This window comes from Pyrgilauda ruficollis, unplaced genomic scaffold (assembly GCF_017590135.1).
Source record: "Pyrgilauda ruficollis isolate IOZ18807 unplaced genomic scaffold, ASM1759013v1 scaffold15, whole genome shotgun sequence".
NCBI lineage: Eukaryota > Metazoa > Chordata > Aves > Passeriformes > Passeridae > Pyrgilauda > Pyrgilauda ruficollis.
Genome location: NW_024513654.1, coordinates 7,232,020 through 7,254,849, shown reverse-complemented (window position 1 = coordinate 7,254,849; position 22,830 = coordinate 7,232,020). Strand labels below are relative to the sequence as shown.

At 35.1% G+C, this 22,830-nt stretch overlaps 1 protein-coding gene across 4 annotated transcripts in view; it reads left to right on the top strand.

Annotated features, from left to right (window-relative positions):
* Window positions 1-22,830, top strand: part of ATRNL1 (attractin like 1) — a 433,970-nt gene that overhangs the window by 171,176 nt on the left and 239,964 nt on the right. For all 4 annotated transcript variants that reach the window (XM_041461314.1, XM_041461315.1, XM_041461313.1 and 1 more), the window contains exons 22-24: window positions 6,833-6,927; window positions 7,570-7,648; window positions 8,831-8,988. In XM_041461314.1, the coding sequence (XP_041317248.1) occupies window positions 6,833-6,927; window positions 7,570-7,648; window positions 8,831-8,988 (332 nt within the window). The remainder of the gene's footprint in view (window positions 1-6,832; window positions 6,928-7,569; window positions 7,649-8,830; window positions 8,989-22,830) is intronic.

The window sequence follows — 22,830 nt, the reverse complement described above, 5'->3', positions numbered from 1 at the left end:
TAATGGTACTTGGTTTCAAAAGCAGCATTTGTACTGATAGAGAGGAATATGAATAGTTCTGTTCTCAACAAAGTCTTGCTGGAAATAGAGACCAATCACTAGAAAGAGGAGGAGAGAGACAAACTGCCTGTGCAATGAAGAGGTGAGAGTATGAATTTTAGAATCAGCATGAATAGACACATCCTTAAATAGAAAAGTGTGGGAAGACTGTGATGAGTCTGAAGTTGCAATCATGATGGAGGTTCTTACAACTTTAAGTGATTTCAGGAAGTAAAAATAGAACAGCACTAGATTTTTGAGGGGTTTATTCACAAAATAGAAGTTATTAATTATCAGAAAAAAATGTGAAAAAAACCCATTTTAGTCATTGATTGAGTAAAGATCATGTGATCCTCACCTAATATTTTTAAACTGGGATAATTAGGTTGTAGCTGAGAATGAGATTATCTTGTGGGTGGGTGGGTCTAGTTCCATGCTCCTTTTGTAAATCTGGCTGATATACATTGCAGCACTTTTGGCTTAAGAGCTTTTGCTAAGCTTGAACTTTTGGACCTAAAATGAATAGACATTTGTCAGAAATTCTGTATATGTATGAAACTGTTTTGCCATTTTGTTCAGCTTTAAAAATGTGTGTTAAGAAACTGCTCGAGAGGAACCATGGGAGAATGGCCAGTTAGAAAAGCCGTGAATGTGTCCAGTTAGGAATGTTCTTGCTCCCTTTTTGGGAACCTAGGTTCATTCTTCCCTCCTGATGAGAGATGCAGGATGAACTGGGATACTCTCTTGGAATGATTTGTTCAAAGGTAAAAGATAGCTGAGAAGTGGTTCTCTAGAATTCACTCCAGCCTGATTCTTAAATGACTTAATGAACGCCCTTTACTGAAATACGCTGCATAGGCAGTCGGTGCAGGATGGTGGAAGAATGAAGGTTGCTGTCACAATAATTTTTTATTTGCTTCTTTATTAGAGCATGATTGCACAGTTTTTAATAATATTGCTATATACCAGTTCCCAAGGAACTTTCACTCCACAATGCACTGAATGAATTTGTAGGGAACGAATAAATGATAATGTAATGGAAAGTTGAATGTGTGTTCCTCTCCTGTTTTGTTGAAAAAGTGGAAAGAATTACAATGAATGATGGAAGGAGCTGCCAAATAACAATGTTCATACGTAGTGTTATATAATTCAAAGTATTATGAAAAATCAAAGTACAGGTATTTCAGATTGGCTGCTCATTTTTAATAGATGGTTTTGTCCTTGGTCTCTTTGTTTCATTTCCTGTCCTATAAAATGGCACTCAAATGCCTTCTCATCTTCAGTAATGTTGTAACAAATTCATTAACTTTTGTGAAGAACTTAGAAAATTATAGTGATGAATACTATAGAAAGCCACATTAGAAATTAATTCCATCTTGAGAAAAGGACTTGTGTAGCACGTAGTAAATGAGGCATGGGCCCAACACTGAGTACTGAACATGGAACAAAGTGTTAAATAGCTGCCCATTAGGGGAGCACTCACCCAAAAATAATTTACAGGCTCCCTTGATTTGTAGTGGTTCATTTTACAGTCTTAATACTTCCCTGTAAGATACCTTTTCATATATAAAATTGTCACTAATTTATACTAAACATATTCAATCTAATTACCTTTTTTAAAAGTAATTACCATTCTAATTATACATTCTCGCAGAGTATAGAGGCACTCTAGAAATACTGAAGAACTTCTGTCTGGCCTTCGTTCTTTTGGGAGTTTTCTGTTGTTTTAAAAATCAGAGTTTTCTTCCAATACAGAAGTTTGAGTATGGCAATTGGTGTGTTCCTTTTTGTATATGAGTACCAAACTTTCATATTAAAACATGTGATCCTTATAAGAAGCCACTGACCTTTATTAATGAAACAGAGAGGTTTCTTCAAAATTAACAGTGATACTAGGGTTAAAGGATTGCTTTGAAATTAATTTTCCTTATTTCATTGAATATCTTTCTTCACTTAATTATTGTTATATTCTCACACATGCTCATTACTGGTATTTTGAATTGATTTTAATGACTTCTTTTGACTGTGAAAGTAGTCAAGGTTTTTGAAAAAATCAAAATAGAGATGTGAAAAAACTCAATAACTGTAAGTCTTTGTAATATTTGACCATTGATTATGTCAGGGTGGTATTGTGGTCCTATCTCCCAACACTTCTTTTCTACTTTAATCAATGATTTCTAAGATAAAGTGAAGCAAAATGCCTGGAAACAGGTATTAGACTGTTCTGGGCTCACTCCTGGCTCAAAAAAACCCAGTTTGTGAATTCCAAATACCGTGCTGTGTGTTGGGGAATTAAGATTGGAGCTTTGAGCTGGGCTCTGAGTTTGTGGAGAGGTATCTATGTTCTCACAAACTTTTCCCATGGAATTTCAGAGATACAAATTTGGGGAACTGTAAAAGTTCAGGAGATTATAGGCTAGAATGTGGCTCTTTAAATTCTGTCTGCCTACTGCTTGAGTCACCTGCTTGAGTAGATTTGTTGTGTTTCTGTCTTGGTAAACAGAAACAGGAAAAGTCTCATTTGTTTATGTAAAGGGTAAAATTACTTATGGCGGCTTCTTAAATGTTTAAAGTAGAAACAAACCCACATGGAGTAGAATGTTAGGCTTCTTCAAATTCCTGATTATAAATATGCACAACATATATATCAACAGGATATACTGAATGTACTTTAAATAGCTATTTCTACATTTAGTTATTTTATATTTGGCTACTTATACATTTAGTTATTCAGAACAGGTCATAGTCTTAGAACAGACTTTTAGTTTAAATTTTGCACTGCTTTTGAGGCTAAGCTCTGTGGCACCATGAATTGGGAAATATGGTGTGAGGTACTGTGTAACTGCTTAGTTTATGTGCACTTATGATGCATTGGCATATATTATGTTCAGGAAGAGGTTTGGCAGTAGGAAGGAAAGCTGTTCTGCCTGCTTCAGTCTGCAAGAGGTGGAGCTTTCTGGAGGAGAGGGAGGTGATATTTTCCCTGGGAGCTGCTGAATACATGTGGGGGAAGATTCTCCTAAGTTACAGAATGAAACATATGGAGAGAGTGAGAAAGGATTGTGACACAGCAGTAGGGTGCAATGGGTAGTCTTCTTTATGATCCCTTTTAATTTCTACTCTGAATTTCTTCTTAAATTAGTTCGGCTAATTTATATTATAATAAAATCTAACTTTAGAGACTTTGAAAGATTTGGAATCTTCACCTTATGAATAGGTCCAGACAAATCTTCCTTGAAGTTTTTTGAACCTTTCTCCAACCCATGAAATTTATTCTGTGAAGAAACTTCTGCAGTCCTCAGAAAGATGGGAAGGAGTGTTTGCTCCATGTCAGTTCTTTCATTTGCACCTGAGTTGATTTGTGCTGTTGAATCACCCAACTGCACTTAGGCCCTGCTGTCTCTTCATTCAAGTCATACACACCTTAGGTACCTTCCCTGAGCTGGAATTGTCTCTGAGTATTTCTGCTTTACAGCACCCAGGCCAAGGCAGGGATTTAATGGTTTGTCCTGTGGAATTGGTGTCATTTAGAGATCCTTTGGTAACTCTGAAGAATCCCAAGGCGAGTTCTTGTGTTGGCTCTCAGAGCTGCTCTCGAAGCTGTGTTGTTCAAGGCTTTTGAGTATTACAGAGGGAATAATGTGTGGGACTTCCTACTGCACTTTGCTGCTAGTAATGAAGTATCAAACTGATCAACCATGAAATAATAGAGCAATTAATAACACAACAAAAAACTTTGGGATATCTTGGGTACAAAAGGAGAGCCTCTACATGTAATTAACTCTTACTGTTTTTCACAATTTCCTGTCAACTGTATGTAAGAATGCAATAAGAAAGAGTGGAATTAATTTTCTGATTTGTTACAGATGGTAAATTTATGAGGAAATTGTGTAGTTTAACTTCTTTTATAAGTGTAGGGACTTTTCCTGCATTCCTTGAAACATCAGTTCATACTTTGTTGTCTTTTAACACATAAAACATAAATTTAAAAATTATTTAAAAATTAACCAAGAACAAAGAACTAAACAACACCAACAACAACAACAAACCCCAGGGGGGGGAAACAAAGTAATATTGTTTTAAAAGTAAATTACTTTAATTTTTTTTAAACTTGTATGCAGAAGAGCTGTTCATTCATGACTGGGAGACGAGTCCTATGTCTATTTCCAATGGTTTTTTATGATGGGATATTATCTATATATGACTTCTGGTTTTTTAGCTGATACTCTGCATTTCTGAGAGGACACAATTTGTGCTTGGAAAAAGACTGTGACATATTTAAATGGTAATTTTCATATCTTATGATAAAATAAATGATATCTTGTCCAAGCTTGTCAGTGCTGCTTTTTGCATCTTGTAGCCCTTGCTGTAGCCTGAATTTCTATAGGAGTGCTTTCTGTGGTGCTGGTCTACCACACTTTTACAATAAATTTGTTTGCAAAGATTGATGCTGAAGCAGTCGTCTGTATTTTGATGAGCTTTAAGTTGACCAGATCAGGAGATTGAGCATATCTATACATTATTCCTGACCATTTTGCCTTTCTACTCATGATTATTAAAGGGTTTATTAATTAATTTAATAGGGGTCAATCTTTACTTGCCATCTTTTCCTGTCCTGTTACATTTAAAGATATTCTGGTGCCATGGTTGTCTTATTGTTAAGCATGGAGATATGGCACAATAGTCAGTGAGATTTATTAATTAGATTTGCATAACTATAGAAGCATAGAGTAGTATTAATAAATTAATGGGACATTTTAATTTCATATTTATTCATCTTTTGCCTTCATAAACATGCAGAGACCTGGTCAAAACTTGTTAGCTAAGATATGTAGATCAGCTTATTCTTATTTGAATAACAGAACTGTGGTGGCTAATAATAGAGAAAGTGAACTCATCTTTGAATGTCATGGTAATTCCTTTCATGTCACTCCTTTTTGGGTTCCTCCACACTCAGGATATTCTATGAACCCTTATTTTCTACTTTTCCTTCCACACTCACTATAAAAAAAAAAAATCCAAAAACCCCTGAACAAAGCCAAACCAAAACAATTTTCTTTAACTATTAAGACAATATAGTGGGATTTTTTCTCTTTCTAAGTCAGCCTTCCCATAGGATACAACAGAGTGTATTTTTTCAGATGATGTGTTGCTGCAGAAAAAGTGATTGTCAGCAGTAAGCAAACTATTAAATCCAACAAAAGGCTGACACAGCTTTTCTTCTGTTTTGACTTAATCTTTCACTCTCTTTGTATTTACTGATTTTGTTTTTATGATCACATATTTTTTATTTGTTACACAGTTATTTGTGTGATGATGACTAGCAGAATGTCAGCAGACCAGGGATCAAAATAATGCTTTACAATTATTCACTAGGTTGTAGCACCAGAGATGACTTGCCATATTTTAACATGCATAAAATAATAATCAGAATGATGTACTCTTATAAGTCACCTCCTTATTTTCTGTGAGAGAGGGAAAAATACAAGATTTTGATTCCTGTAGAACTGTAATGGTAAAAAATTTAGAAGATTTTTTTCTGTTGGATCTGAAGATATCTGCCCATATAACAGAGCATTCAAGATGCCTCCACCACACCCACCTCTGGTTCACAATTGTCTGTTGCACAGGGATTATTTATCTGCTATCACAATTTACGTCTCTGAGGGCTGTGTTGATTCTTAACTCTCTGCACTGAACATTTCCTGCTGGGATTCTAGATGGCTCCCTCTATAAATTGTAACAACAGTAACTCCTGCTGACCTTTTTTTTTCTTACGTTTTGGAGGTGCTGGAAAGCTGCTTTAACCTGATGAGTCTCCTTCTGCCCCTTCCCCTGTAGAAAAGTTCCTTTTCAGTCATTCCTCAAGCTATGTCCCACGTAAGGGTTAATCTCGTTCCTCTGGCTTTAGGAACACAACAGGATAGCTCAGGTAACTTCTGTCTTCTGACTTGTCCCCATCATTTTCTGCTCCTCCCAGGAAGGGCTAGGCACGGGTTGGATCATCTGAAGGTGGCTGTGTCTCTCTTCTGCCCCTCTGCCAGCCCAGCAGATCGTCAGTGAGCAGCGTGTGGGAGCTGCCTGGCAGGCTCTGCTCCATTCACAGGGTGCAAGAAAAATGTGTAGAGCAAAAGCCAACGGGCAGTAAAATAGAATTTTTTTGAGCAATACTAAACAGCTCCTTGTTTTCTTTGTATGAAAAATTTATATCACTTGCCACTTAACAGAATGTCTTAAAATTCTGTCAGAATCTGTTAGAAAGGAAACACTTGATGGTCACATAATTTCTCTTCAAAGTTCCATTGTAACACGTAGTTATTAGCAATTTTGTTTACTACAATAAATAAGCCTTCATAATATATAATTTTAGTTTAGAAGCAACTTTTTCCAGATTTTTTTAAACTTAGTAAATGGTTATTTCAAAGTGAAATTAGGAAACTGATAATGCTCTAACAACACAATACGTATTTTGGAATAATTATTTCACAAAGAATAACTGTTTCAGATTATGTGTAATCGGTGCTGCTCTGATCCCATGATAGAATTTGTTTCTTAATTCAGTTATTTTCTCTTAATTTAATTTTTTTGGTTAACTTAATTTTAGTTTTAATCATTTCAAGACTTTATAATGCAAAAACTTCATCAGTGAAATGCGTGTGAATAATTCTGACTTGTAGATTTCTCCATGACTTTTAAAATCAATGTGAATGGTAAACTTCTAGGTACTTGCATAATATAGAATTAATATGTATGCATTTTATTTTATAATTTTAAATTTTTGTTTTGCCTACAGACAGCCTTTTGATTGATTATCAATTTACCTTCAGTTTATTACAAGAGGACGATCGTCATCACACTGCCATAAACTTTATAGCAAATCCAGAACAGGTAAGAAAATGTTAATAATTTTAGTTAAGTTTTAGAGACTCAGAATTAAGATTTCCATTGTATTTGATGTTGATTAAAGGTTCTCAAAGTGTCTATAATGTTTTAGAGATAGTTCACATTTTTTTGAGAGCTGCAAAATTAGTCCAGGGCCTTCATTGAGAACCCTTTCAAAATGGCAGATGTACTTCAGCTTAATTGATACTCTGAACAATTATCAGTTGGTTTATTTTATTGTTGCTGCCATGAATAACAAGTTTAATATCTTCCTGAGATGAATTGAAGGGGTATACTCTTCTGCTGAGAAAACATTTTTAGTTGCAGAAAGTAATTTTTGGCTTGTGATTAGAATGTAGGCATTTGCCATATATTTTCTTGTTCGATTTTATAAAGACAAATATTTTGTTATACTTAGGACAAACTGCAAACATAACTGGTGTAGTTATATGTTATATTGTACCCTGTTCTTACCAAAGCAAAAGAGAGAATTGCCTTTGGCAGTGAATCATTGCCATTTCTAGTTATGTTTAAAATGAAAACTGGAAGATAAATAAAAGGCTGTATTCAGTTATGTGTAGTAGAGTTACGTGCAATAAATTCTGATATGTTTTGTTAACTTTCCTTTTTTTTTTTTTTTTCCCCTAGTCAAATAAAAATTTGGATATATCAATTAATGCATCAAACAACTTTAACCTCAATATTACGTGGTCTATTGGTTCTACAGGTGAGAGTGAATTTTGGTCAGATGAGTTTTTCCCCAAATGATTTCATGATCCTTTGAGTTATTTTAACCTGATTGTCTCTTTGTTGCTAATTTTGATAATAAAACTTTGCCAAATGTGTTCTTTTGCCATTATCATTATGCTGTTATTAATTATATTATTTAAACCTCAGATGATAATTTGCAATCTGAATAAAGCTTCATTAATATGTTGACTTTCTCTCCTATTCAATTAAAATTACATTGGTAGGAAAAGCTTGTAGCGTATTTAAATTTTTAAAATGACAGTGTTATGAAATGCTGTGATTTTAATTAAGATAAATTGCTTCCTTAACTACTGCAGAGACTGAGATTTTATTTCTTTGTTTCAGTGTTCAAGCTAAAAATTTAATTATTAACCTTTACATTGATATCAAACAATAAAGTTCTTCTGTGTATGCTGATAAAAAGAGCTGCTTATCTATTTTTTTCTCCAGCTTTGAACCCCATTACTCTTCTTTGTTTTAATTTAGACAGTTTTTATGAATTGGTTCTATTGACTTTCTGAAAACACATCCAAGGAGAGGCATGATGCTTAAAATGATATAATTTAAAAAAAATCTTTTAAAAGAAGGTTCAGAGTTTCTCTTAAACTCATGAATTTCTTCATCAGTGCATTTCTGAAGTCTTTACCATACCAGTTAGTAAACTCTATTTATTCCTTTATTTATACTTAGCTCAGTCACTCGTTTATTTGCAAAAACTAATAAATCTTTATTACTAGTTACGTTATTAACGCTTTCATGAACAATTAAAACTTGACAGCAAAAGTGCAAGATGGAGACAAATTCCCTTACAGATTTTATTGAGCTGTTTATTGAAATGAAACATAAATTATGGAGGAAAGCATATTATCTGTTAAGCTGACCATAATAACTATCTTGTAAAATTCATGCTACTTCTGTCACTTTTCCAATTTGCATATAGTTTTTAAAACCAAAGTAAAAATTTCTGTGAATTCTCTCTATATATAATAAATATACCTAATGTGCCATGTAAACTATAATAAGAGGCTGTTTTAGAGGAAGACACCAAAAGCAATTAAGGATTTATGTTTCTTATGCAAATTTACTTTGGCATCTTTAATAATGATTTATATTTTTCTCAAATATGTATATTTACACCTGAGCTTTTAAAAATTTTTAGCTGGAACAATATCTGGAGAAGAGATTCCTGTTGTTTCCAAGGTTAATATTAAGGAATACAGAGACAGCTTTTCCTGTGAAAAATTTAACTTTCGAAGCAACCCAAACATCACTTTCTATGTGTATGTCAGCAATTTCTCCTGGCCAATCAAAATACAGGTTAGTGACTTCTTTGTGCTTTTAGAGACATTTTTATTTCAGCTTTACATTGAATTTCATGATTTCACTCATGCACTAAGTATACAAATGGAGTTATTTGCATGTTGTATTTTCTGTCTATAATAATTATGTTATGATGGCAGTCCTACTATGATTTTAAGGCAGGGCTGGATGAAGCTTTAAGCACCATGGCCTGGTGGGAGGTGGTGCTGCCCATGGCAGGGGGGTTGAAATGAGGTGGTATTTAAAGTTTCTTCTAGCCCAAACCACTCCAGGATTCTGTGCTTTAGCTTTTAGCAGTGAGTCAGACTTCAGGCTGTCGATTTTAAAATCTGAATTTAAATTGTTGAACATATGTGTTTAATTGTAATATAACTTCAGCATTTAGATGTAAACACAGAAAATGGTATACAAATCTGTATGTACCTGGGTATTTGAATGTTAATAATTGGCTTTTGGAGCCTCTGGCTTTTTAAATGTTGAGTGACTGTATCAGATTGCAATATCACAGACTTCAGTTAAGACTAAGCATAGTTTATTAGAATTTATGTTCTTCTTTGACTTCATTGGAATCAATTTCATTCAGTATTTTCTGGAGCACTGAGATACTCTACAGTAGCAAACTCAAAAAAATCAATGCAATCATGATTCCTCCCTGGCCTGTGATGTTCCAGCAATATTTATACTAATAATTACTATGGCTGCACTTGTGAACACAGCATCCCCTGCATCAATGAAGGAGATTCTTATGTGGATGAATGGCTTTTGACTGCACCCTTACAGAATTAAGCCTTAAAAATTAAGTTGTTAAAATGATAATTTCATAATTCCTGATGATTTACTTCAGGAACAAGTACAAGCTCAAAATACTTTGCAATTAACCATACAAATACCCTACAAAATTTCCATTTTAGTGGGAAAAAACCTTCCATATTTTTCTGAAATACAGAATCTTACTTTATAATCTATGTATAAAAATACACACACACACATACACACACATATATATATATATAAAATAAAAAAATAAATTCAAAAATGTATTCTGTCTGTCTAGATATGTATGATAAAGCGTTCTGGATTAAAGCAGTCATCTTCTGACTAAAGTGTCAGAGAAATGTTTTTTTTGTGTTAAGTAAAGCTACAGTTGTCTGCATCATACCTGAACAGTGACTATAAATATGTGTTAACGGTGTCAAAGGATGAATTTATTCAGCTTACTAACATTTATGACTCTACTAATTTATTAAAAAATCCAAACAAACCCTGAAGACTAACTGCTTTCTTTTAGTCTTCATATTAGGGGTGTTTTACACTCTCTCCCACTTCCTAAGGATAGAACAAGTTCAGCTGCCAAGCAGGCTCCTTAAACAAATCCTTGGAGCAATATCAGCTGTAAATGCATTACACTCTCCTCTCACCTTTACGACTGCAAGGTGGCTGTATCATCATTGTAAGACAAACATTATTAAGGTGATGCATTCCTGAGACGTGCAGCTCTGTGGCAGATGTTGGCAGATCTCAGCTCCTCCTTGTGCTGTTTCCACTGCAGCATAACAACCTGATGAAGGGAATCCCAGATCACTGGATACATCTCCTCTTTTTTTAAATCAAAATTTTCATTGTCTGCCGTGATTACACAGTTTTTGTTTTTTGAGGTTTTTTTTTGTACTTCTTTTAGAGGCACATTGAAATTCAACAGTCTAGACAGTTCTGCCTCAGATGTGGTGGTGCTTGATTATTGCATTCCTGTCCTGTCCTTACTCCATCTAGAAATTAAGTTACTCAGTTTTATGCACCAAGAAGGAATACTGAGGTCCAGTTGGGGAAACTGTTTTGGGATTTTAATTTTGTCCTCTGTATTTGCCTTCCTAAATGAATGAGATTATTATTTAGCTCTCTGCCTTTTTTACGCTGTAATTTGTTCTTTTCTGAGAAAATATTTGAAGTCAATGTTACCAGTATATATTTCTTGTGTTTGGTGCTCTAGCAGTAGATAAAATCTTCAAATGATAAATGGAGCAGGGAGCTTTCCAGAGAAAACAAGTTTTGTTTTATATGCTAACTTTATAATTCTGCATGTAGTAGAAATTTTAAAAGTATATGAAACCTCCTATGACTTTAGGTTAAGAGAAGGAAGTCATAGTTCATTCCAATCCAGGGGCTAAATTTCCAAGGCCAGTACTAAATCAGGTCTAATAGTTATGATCTTCTACATCTTCATCTCACAGCATACCAGATTTAACCTTTATAACAGGCAAAATTGGTTGATATTTTCTATTTGCACTGTAGTCCTTTTCACTGCAGTGGCCACACTGCATTGGTCATACCATGCTGGGTAAAACCTGATATTTTGTGTTAACTCAGTACTGAAGGCTTTATTTAATCCTGTTAGACCTAACAAAACTATTGTGACTTCCTTGAGAGGTATTCTGTTCATTTAATAAGTAAGGTAGCAACATGAAATTTGACACATGCCTTTTACACAATGCTTTTGTAGAGGACTGAGTACTCCAGCACACTGAGCATTTTTCAAGTACAGTCTGAGTACCAGCCCTCCTGTATTTCCATTATTCATCACAACTTGTCAAGAATACATTATATAAAACATTATTTCCTAAGGAGGCAGAGGTAGTGACCTTACTTCCTTTTAAACTGGTGTTTGAAGTTGTGTTATTGATGTTATTACCACTGGTGTTATTGGTATGCATTTCACCTCTCTGCTCTTGTGCCTCCTGTTATGCTGGCACTGGAGCTAAGATTTCTGGGCTGTTTCATTGGGAGGATTTGGGTGTTGGAGTTACTGCTCTTTTCTTTTTCTATGGGAAAAGAGCTCTCATTATACAAGACATTTAGGTTCACTGTCTATTAAAGCCACATATATTATCTCAGGTTTTGCATTAATTTATCTCCAAGATTTTCATGACTATAAGGAAAATCTGCCCATCCCAGCAGGTGATTGTTTATTGGGATCAATGGCTCACAGCTGCTTCCTCAGATAGTTTTATTTTTCCTGTTACCTATTTAGCAAGCTGGGATATTTTTTCCAAAATGTTAATAAATCCCTGGTGGCTCTTAAACAAAATATCTTCTTAAGAAATATGATTTCTTGGCTTTGAAAAAAGGGTATATCATGATTGGTGTCAATAAAAACAGTTCTTTAAGGTGTACTGGTCTGTCATAGGCAGTGACCCATTTCATTGTTCCACTGGTGATCTCAATCACCTCAGAATACAAATGCTTCAGCACTGGATAGCAGTGAATTACTTGGAAAACATAGAAACTGTGTAGAAAATTCTAAGCTGTACTGCTGCTCTCTATTGAAATGTTCTGCAGGTTCCCATCACCCTCCCACCCTCCCACCACCCATTGGCACACAGCTGGGTGATCTCTGCAGCCCTAAGGGGAAAACGCATTTAAGTTTCCTGATGCTAAAGGCATTTTAGTTAGCTGTAAAATCTCTTCCTTGAGGAAAGAAGCAGAAAAATGACATAGTTGCATAAGGGGTCATTAGAAAGGTGGTGTTGTGGGACATCTTCAGCTTAGAGCTGTTTCCACAAATAGTTCTACTATCTATTGACCTGGCTGTGAAACAGACAGGTGCCAGTTTTTCCTCAGAAGTGTATAATAGTTATACACTGGCACACAAATGTTGGATATTTCCCTGTTGAATTACTCTAACAGCTTATGCCACACTTTTTCTCCATTTCCTTTAATTCAGAGTTGCTGGTGAGTAAAGAATAGATAAAGACTCTTAAATTTAACTTGTGAGGCTTTCATAGTTTCTGCATATTTTTGGAGGAAATCTGTAGAAATTATCTTTGTTAACAGATATTAAAAGAAGTGTCCAAGTGAGGATAAGCATCCTCACTTATGCTTGACTGTCGTTTATAGTCCCCAAACCTTTAGGTGTATTGTGTCTTATATATCAGTTAAATAGCGCTCCATGAGAAAATGCTCTTACCTTAAAATAAGCTAGATTTCTGAGCAGAATATATGACAAAGCCCCATAACTTGTTTCTGCTCATTTTTATTTTATTTTGAGAGTCAGTGTAATTCAGACTCCACTGGTAATGGAATTTGAAGGCTGTAACATTTATTGAAAAGCAGTAACTCAGACTGTAGCCAGCACCTCAAATAGTGGTCAATGGTCCCTGAAGTAGTAAGCATTCATAAAGCCTGGGCTTCTGACAGCTATGCAAATATTAATAACAGCAGTCACAACATGTTCTTCAGTTTCAGGAAACTAATTTTATGGCAAGGGATTTTTGTCATTTAAGCTGATGTATTTTCTTTTTTTCCATCATTTTCTCCCATATTCTGGAAAGCAGTGCCTGCATATGAAAAAGCAAATACCCTTAAAATGCTGTCCTGCTTTTGTTCTGATCACTGTCCCTAAGGACAGCAGTGACCTTCCTGCTTTAGGATCAGCTGCATTCCTGCACCTATATCTCTTTATAACTGTCAGACTTGTAAGTCTGATCTCAACTTGTGCCTGAGCAGCAAAATTTTCTACCAATTTTAAAGCTGAATCTGGAGATAATAATAACTGTTCTACTAGTTATTTCCTTTCTTCCCTGAAGTGTAAATGAAAGATTCACAAGTGTCTGAGTTTTAATTGGGAGGGTCAGTTTAAATTGTAAGGTTCAGCCTCACCAGCAAAGCACTGTCTGGCAAAATTAGGTTTGTGTTTAATGAAAAAAAAAAAAAAATCTTGTTATACATTTTTCAACATACCCTAGTTAAACTAACATGTTTCCACAGCATAAAACAATTACTGTTGCAGTGAAGTTAGTCAGGATGTTGGTGTACATGTAGAATACCCCGATGTGTTTGAAGAAGTTTAATATTTTTAAGCAAGCCTACTTGGAATTCCAGTTTTTTCTGCACTGTGGTTTCTGATGAAAACTCTTTGGCATCCTGTATTGGTTTGTATACCAGAACAGAATAATGAATTATGGTAAAGATGTACATTTTATTTGTATGTAGCACAACAGATAATTAAAACTACTTCATATATAAATCTTCAAGTGATTTTTTTTTAAAGCTGAAACTTGTGTTCTTTCAGTTTACTGTCTCCTGTTTCAGAATTGATTTTTTCCCCTCTTAATAGACCGAGTGTAGCAACTAAAGGAGTGTCATGTAAATCAAGAAGCATATCTACCCTTGTAATAAAATTTACTGTGTAGTATAATTTATTTCAGCTTTTTTGGTTTTGTTTTGGACTTCATTTGAATTTTTAACATTCATGAGTGACTTACATGTTGCAAAAACTCCAAGAAGTAAAACTTGTCAGTCACTGCCATTAGAAGTTACAACAGTATCACAAATCTAATAACTAAATTAAAAAATAGGTCAGATCTTTTTGGGTTTTAAGGCTTTTCTGAAGCTTGCTAAGGTCATAATTGTGGACCCTTCGCTTGGAAAATGTGTATTTATCCACATGCAGCTGTGTTTGTGGCTGTGCCACCTGTGATTGCATGCCTAAATTTAATCCCTATGATTTATGGTGAACAATTCAATTTCTAAGTGCCTTAATGGTTTTCATAGAGGCTGCTGAGTAACTGCATATAGCAACGTATGGAGACACTGTAATTCCTGAAACACTGAACAGGTATTGATGATGAAGAGGATGCATTAACTTCCAAAACAACTTCGATATTTTCTTACAATAAATGTAAAATCCCTCTATTAAAATAGGTTTGAAAGTAGTATACTAAGAACAAAAACCTGGGAAATCCATTGAACTATCATATAGTGACAATTCTGTCATAACAGAAGAAATAACAGGAATAGAAGGCAACCTGCACTACAGGGTGGATTTTTTAATAAATGACTGAGTTATAGTCTAAAATGGAGATATATGTGTAGTTTCAGTTGTTACTAAGGGTGATGATATTGATCATTATGAAAAGTCAGGATTGATAATAATAATAATCATTAACAGAGAAACATAGAATCATTCTGGTTGGAAAAGGCCTCTAAGATCATTTGGTCCAACCTTTAACCTTGCACTGCCAAGTCCAACACTAAATTAAGTCCCCCACTGCCACATCTACACATCTTTGAAACACCTCCAGGGGTGGTGACCCCACCATTGCCCTGGGCAGCCTGTTCCAATGCTTGACAACCCTTTCTGTGAAGACATTTTTCCTAATATCCAATGTAAACATCCCCATTTTCAACTTGAGGCCATTTTCTTTCATCCTCCACTTTGCTGTGAAAATTATCCTCAACAAAGCTGAATGCAAAATTTATGTTGAATATGCTCACATTATGCATCAGGTCATATCAATCCTGGGCTCTGAAGGAAGAGAAATTGCAGTGCCAAAAGCAGGAGAGGTTGGGAACATGACACTGAAGAAGTCCAAATGCAAGTTCCCATGTGAATGTAAGAAGGAAGTGATCCAAATAACAAGAGATTTAGTGAACTGCAGTGCTTTGGAAGAGATTTCGAAGGAAGGTGGTTTTAGTGTTTGGTATTTTGGGTTTTTTAATGCATTGAATATAGGCATTAAAGTATGCAGGGAATTAGAATGAAAGAATGTATATCTAACATAAGAATCACAAGGCTGCTCATGATACATTTGTGCTTCAATATTCTGTCAAAGTGGCTCATCTAATCACCTGTCTGCTCATGGCATTTAGGCTGTTAGACTGCAAGAAGTCAGGTTTATATCTTCCATAGCATTGTTTTTTATATATGATTAAAATGTATTAAATGGAATTTTTGCTCTATAGTTATTTTTAGGGAAAAACACCCCCCAACTGTAAGTGGAGAAATGTAAAATTATTTTAAAATTGAAATCAGGACAGCAGCATGAAGGTAAAGTTTCATTTGCTTCATTGCTAGTATCAAAACCTAAACCCAATCCTGTTTTTCAACACATTAATACCATTGTTAAAATTCTCAGTTATTGTTACATTATTACAGGTATATCTGTTACATGTACAGTTATTGCATTTTAGAAAGTACTTGAAAATTACTACCCAAATGGGGACTGCTACAGTAATTATGGGTCCTTTTTTCTTTCTTAGGCAATCAAATATAATGCCAGAAGCCAACCAGTTCTTGCCTTGGAAAGTGGACTGTCTATAATATCTATAATTTATTTTCTTGGAGTTGTAAGGTCAATTGTATAGAGAATAAATCTCAAGGCTGTATAATATTCCCCAATGGCTTGATGTGCCCAAATCCAATACAGCATTTTCCAAAATGCTTCCCATGAATCCTAACATATTGCTAAAATGAGAAAGTATTTCCTGATTATTAGATTACACCTTTTTTATTTTAAATAATGCCAAAACAGTTAACATTAGTCTTAAAACATACCAGAACAAGGTTGCCAACCATATCATGCAAACTTCCACACCACTCCAATAAATGTAGCTATTCATTGTTCTTCCTGGTACATTTCTTTTTCCAATCGCCTTAGAAAAGGCCTAATATGAGCCACCAAAATATCTGTAAATATTTAGCATAGCTGATGTATTTCTGAGAAAGTAGAAGCCCCATTAATAGTTCAGCTGATGATTTAAGGGAACCAAAATACGTAATTAAGAGATAATTAGTCCTCAGTGATGCATAGTTTTAATTGGTGTATAATTTGAATGTCTGAGATAAGAAATCATGTAACTGATGTGCCAGTTGTGTAGGGCTTTCTTTTCCAGGCACACCAAGGCATCATCTACCAGTGGTTGTATAACACAATAGAGATGTATAGATACTGTATTTGCTAATAAAAATTATCTCCCTAATATGTTTAGCAAGTAGATATTGACGGTTTTTTCCCCTGTAATCTCCATTTCTCTTATATACTTACTGAAGTAAATTTTAGTTAGAAAATTTAGAATGCAATAAAAAAAGTTTGCTTCCAGATAGTTTGTTTTTTTCAAGACTTTTGATTAGCTATAGAAAAAATAAATCAATTCTTCATCTTGGGATTTGGGGTGGGAACAAATGGTGGGGTATAAAAACCTTTTGTTCAATAATAAGAAAAAAACACTTTGAAATATTAAGATTCTCCCTGAAGAAAACATGTATGCCTTGCTGAACTGCAGAAGCCTATAAAGGTCATACACAGTGGCTTCAGAATTATTTGAAAGTAAATGTTTGGCTCATAGGGGATCAGAATGGAGATAGGAAGCTGGTGGGAGAGAATAGGTATTTTCAAACTATTTATCGTGACTGTCAGAAACTCCTTTGTCAGAAGGATTAATACAACCTTAGTTGCCCTCTGTGATCAGGATTTTATAGAAAAATGCGGGCAATGTACAGGATTTGTGTTTCTTATATCGTTGTTTGAATGTGGATTTCTGCCAAATCCAAATTTAATCCAGTAGTTTTTCAACTTTTCTTAGTAAACAAAATGTCAGTGGACAGAAATCAGGTTAAAAACTTCGGTGTAGGGGCTTTGTCAGGAATACTTCTTGAGAGTCCCACGTCTGCTGAGCAGTGATGATGATGATGATGATGAGCATCACTGACATCACAGTGGTCCTGACATGGACAGGAGTCCCAGGCTTGGGAGGAGCAGCTCTTGTGTCTCCTAGGCTCCTCTGGCTCCAGGTGCTCGTGTGCATCATGGAATTGTCCTGCACCAACAGCAGTGGGCACTTGTGCCATGACCTGGAGGCTGAGTCTGACCTCTGAGCACTGAACCAGCAAGGTGATGGTGAACTCTCTCTGGGCCAGTGAACCTGGAAAAAAGAACTTTCCAGTGCTAGGCAGCCTTGACAAAGTGGCTACACATACAGTTCTGGGATTTTGCTTAAAGCTTCAGAGCTTAATTCCTCAGGCCATGGCGAAATAGCTAAAAACTGTAGGAATGCTTACAGCTGAGTTTGCAGGGCTCTCTAAGTCGAAGTTTTCCAAAAGCACTGAAGCTTAAACAGTTTGAGACTGTTTTAAGTGCAGAGGCATTCTCAGGAGTGAGCTCAGGTGTCATGAGCATCCTTAGTGCAATTTTTTCTTTTAAATTAATGTTAAGCAGACTTAACACTTAAGAATGGTTATTTTAGTGAACCAGTACTTTTGGTGGCACTCTAATGTGTAAGAGTTATTGCAGTCACAGATGCAAGGAATTGAACTTCATATCTGCTGCTAGAAACAATCATTGAGAATGGAAAATAGTTGCAATATATTGACCTTTAGGAGCTCTCAGGTATTTTTCTTGTGGTGATATTTTATTTCTATTTTTTTTGAAAGCTTAGTATAAATCTCTGAACCATTTGGCCAGTGTAATAATTTCTGTGATGAAATAACAAAATGAAAATATTACTCAGTGAGACTCCAGGATTTAAAAAGCCAAAGCCATTCCTTATGGACTAACTAATGCATAAATGGGTTGAGCTGAGCTAACCAATGTGAACATATGAGGAAGTCACAATCAACAAATGCTTTTCTTGAGAAATGCAGAAGGAACAGCAGAAAACTGAGCAGAGTCACAAGCTCTTTGTTTATCGAGAAGACAACCTCAGATCTCCAAACTTGGCTCATAATTGGGAAAATTCTGGGAGGTGCTGTGCTCTCTGTTAGATTATAGTGTGAGTGCTCTCTTCTTCAGACTGTGGAAAAGGATGGTAGGGTCACGATTCTGTTCAGTTTAATTCTGAAATGCTGATTGTTTTATTTTGAAATGCTTTAAGGACCTTTAAATTGTGATAATGATGCTGCTTAAAAAAATGTCTTGAATTCTTTATTATCAGAGAATAAAACCAAAAGAAAACCCATAAGCTGCTTATTCTATGTTAGACAAACATATTTTGTGCCTTCAGGGAGACAGTACAATTATCAGACACAGATAGCCAGATAAACATATTAAGCAAGAGGGTAGAGAGCTTGCAGGCCATCTGCTTCTTTTAAAATCTGGCTTTAAGTACATTAGTTACTTGTCATTACTTTTTCATGTAAGCACTTGATTTCATTGCTACCTAGGTGTTACATCTCATAGATGATAAATCCAGAAGGGGCTGCTTTGGTCATATAATTTGAAATGAGACATAAACTAAAGCATAGGCTTTCATAAATTAATTGCAGTTTGAAGTAGACCATATACTGGAAAAATAAAAATCACTCTTGGCCTAAATGTTTCTAAAAAGGGGATGAGCACTTGACTTCTGCTACATAGTTCTGACTGTCCATTATTGCCACTGTTCAAAAATTTTGATTCCTGGTAAGTGGAGCTTTCCAAGGGCTACTCTTGAAATATAATTTTGTGCTGGAAAGGAGAGCTTCCTTCTATAAAGGATATGAGGTGTTGCAAATACCGTATATTCTATCTCTGTTTTTTTGGCTTTTCTCTGAACCCTCCATTGTTTCAGTATCCCTTGGGAGCTGTGGGAGCCAGAATTGGGTGTGCTTTTCCAAGTGTGATTGGATCCGTTTTGGATGCAGAGTTAAGGATCTAGCTGAGAAGGCAGAAAATGGGGGTTTTCAGCAGCTCCCCCCATGGTGCTGCTGAGGGAAGCAGAGCAGCCTTAGCTCCATCTTTCCTACTCTTTCTTCTTGTGACTCCAGTCACAATCCTTTTTGCTGCATTCAGTATTTTCCTCTGTACACCCACGAGTACCATAGCCCCTTCATCACAGCACTGGAAATTTAATGATTATCTACCACAACCCCAAATGTTCTTTAGTGTCACTAAGTCCAGAATAACATCCTTGAGAATGATCTGCATTCTTTGATTCCACATTTATAGTACTGAATCCAGTTTTACTACTCTTACGTTTCCCGTATCCTCCTATACATATGGCTTTGTAAGTGACCTATTATTTTCATTTTCTTTCCTCAGCATGCCAAATAAAAACATATTAATGATGATATTGTTTTATTGCAAGTTATTGACAGAAGCTTTAAATAGTACTAGAAAACTAAGATCTAAAAATCATGCTGTGCTTTGCATTAGAAACAGATTTGTACAAATGTGAATCTCTATTTGCAATTACATTTTACATTAGTTAAAAGTTTAATAAGTGCCATGCTGAATTTTTATTCTAGTTCCTCAAAGTGGGGGCTTTGTCAGAAGGATTAATACAATCTCTTTATATGTAGAAACCAGAAAATATCCAGAATTACTGTAAATTCTGTTACTCATATTTCTGTGGATGTGTTAGGAATGGGTTAGGAGACGTAGATGTGTATTGGAGTGCAGCAATCTCCTGGGAAAACATGTAAGATCTGCTGGTTGTAGAATACTTGTTTGGAACACATCTATTCTTAAAACTGATATAATGAATTTTTAGACCAATATGCTCTACAGATTTTTCTGTTCTACAATTACATTATTATTTATCTTACGTGATTTTTCTTCATTGCTCTCATCTTTCATTGCTAGCTTTTCATTAACATCCTTCACAAAAAACCAGGGGAAGATTAATCTTGTGTCTTTCTTTCCTTACTTTTTTGTTTTTGTTTCATGATGTCCTCATTTTACTTTCCTGTCTTTTCTTTTTATTCTTATTCCTTACAGTGACAAGAAAAATACACAAGACTGACATTGTTACAGATTGCAGTCTTGTTAAAATTGCCATATTAACTACGAGGCCAGGTAGTGAAAACCCATTCAACCTGTCAGATATTCTCAAATGAGTGAAATAAAAGCTGTTTGTATGTGTGTAGAATCATCATTACTCTTTTGTCTCCTAATACCATCTTAGTGCAGGCTTTGAATTGTTTTCATTTAAGGTAATTTTAGTTTTGTTCTGTTCTCAGTGGTAGGGTCTGAGAAATTCTCCGCGGCGTACGTATGAGAGGTTTTCAGAAATGATTTATTTTCATGGATAAAAGTTTTGTTTTAGTTATCTCTGGTGGAAGTGTCAGAATTTCTGACTCTGGGAAACAGAACAGTTTATAGATGAACCCCTCAAGGTCTCGAGTCCAGCTCTCTGCTCAGATCAGGGCAAACTTCAAAGTAACTTCTGATTGCTCAGATCCTTGTCTAGTAATTTTCTTTCCTGCATCTGTTGGAGGTTCTGTTCATTGTATCTAATCCTCTTTCTGTGCATCTCTGAGAAGACTCTGAGTCTATTTTCTCTGCAACTTACCCATCCTTTCTTTGCCCTCTCTTTAAAACATTCAAAGTTAATGACTTTTCTGTGTAGTAAAATGTGAATTCAATGAATTTGCAGAAGATGTTAAGATCCATACCAGGAATTCCATGCAATTCATTGCATTCTCCTTGAGAGTGTATCCCACCCCCAGGCTTTAAAAATTATGAAAATAGTTATAAATTTGAGGTAATTGTTTTAAATAACAAGTTGTATAATATAAATGCAAGACAGCTTCTTTTGGTATTTATTCAGCTGTTGACATTTTGAGCCAAGTATTTATATATGTCTTCATAAAGAAAAAGTATTACTTAAATGACATGTAGATAGTCTCCTTTTTTTCCCCCTCCTTTTTGGCATGATTTCTTAAATATACATTCTCAAATTGAAAATTTGACTGTGCTTTTGTCCAGACCAGAGATTGGAAAGAGCAAGGATGGACTACATCTCTTAATGGTTCAAATCAATTATCTTAGAGGTGTTGTCCAACTTAAAACACTCTATGAATATTATTCAGTAGCAGCAAGGATAAAAAGGGAGGAAGAGTGTGAAACTGCACTTAAACTGAAATATAAGGGTAGAAATATACAATTTTTTATTGTTACTGTTAGACTTTGCAGCCTAGGAGCTGAGATGTCAGTGGAGAAAGGATTCATAAAATGTTTATTCAGAGGTTTAAAAGGAACTTTTTGGCTTTCTCATTGGGGATGCATTATTGTTCCACTGCTGAGCATGAGCCTGGTGTGAATGTGTCACTGCATCCATGCCAAAATGAAGGCATTCAGTGACATTCTGAAATGCTTTTGTCAGCTCTTGGGTGAGGATTCATCAACAGACATGCCTAAGTCACAGATGTATCAGCATTCTTGTGGTTAAGATACACGTGCACCAATAAGAATAGATATTTCCTTTTCTCTTGCCCTCTTTTTAGGCATTAGAAAAGGCAAAAAGCTATTTAATTCACATCATGCCTGTATTCACTACTATAAGCTGATAATGCTTTTTTTGTAAAGTGATTACAATTTTTTTTTTTAATTGATACTTCATTTATATTCCATGGGCATTAAACAGAAAACTTGATTTGTTTTGAAAATCATTTTTAGCTGTATTCATTTGTGGTAAGGCAAGTGGTGGGAAAGAAAAATCAATTGCAGCTGTATTATTTGCAATGTAATCAATTCACTTCTCCATTCTAACTAGAAGAGGCATCCTGAGGAGCTGGGAAAATTACACTAATCTGATATGTTTGGATCTTTGTTTCCTTGTGAAGACTGATACTCATCTCCTTACATCCACTTCCTTTGAATTTTGTTTAAAGTTCACATAGATAAGGGATACTTGAACACATCTTGAACGTGGATATAATCACCCTGTTCTTTTGACAGTACTTTGTCTTTTTTGGTCTTATTTTGGCTTCTCCTTGATTAATTTTCTGTAGTCATTATTTGTACCTGAACAATGTCTAAAATTATGTGTTTAAAATAATTTATGAAAGGGTAGGAAATAGTAACTTCTCAGTCATTGGTTTTCCTGCATACTACGTATTGTTCTATCCAAGATTTGATTAGATTATTAATATTTTAATGAAAATAAATTTTACTTATTTTTACTAACTGCTGATGTGAATTAGTAATTCGCAAAAAGTGAAGGGCTATAAGCTTTATCTGCTGGGCTTCAAGTCTTGCAAATACACATGGAACAATTAAATGTTTTTCTGACATAATATCTATATAGGCTCGGAGCTGACAGTAATCTTTTCCATTATCAGGACATGTTAAGCCTGAAACTGTTTAA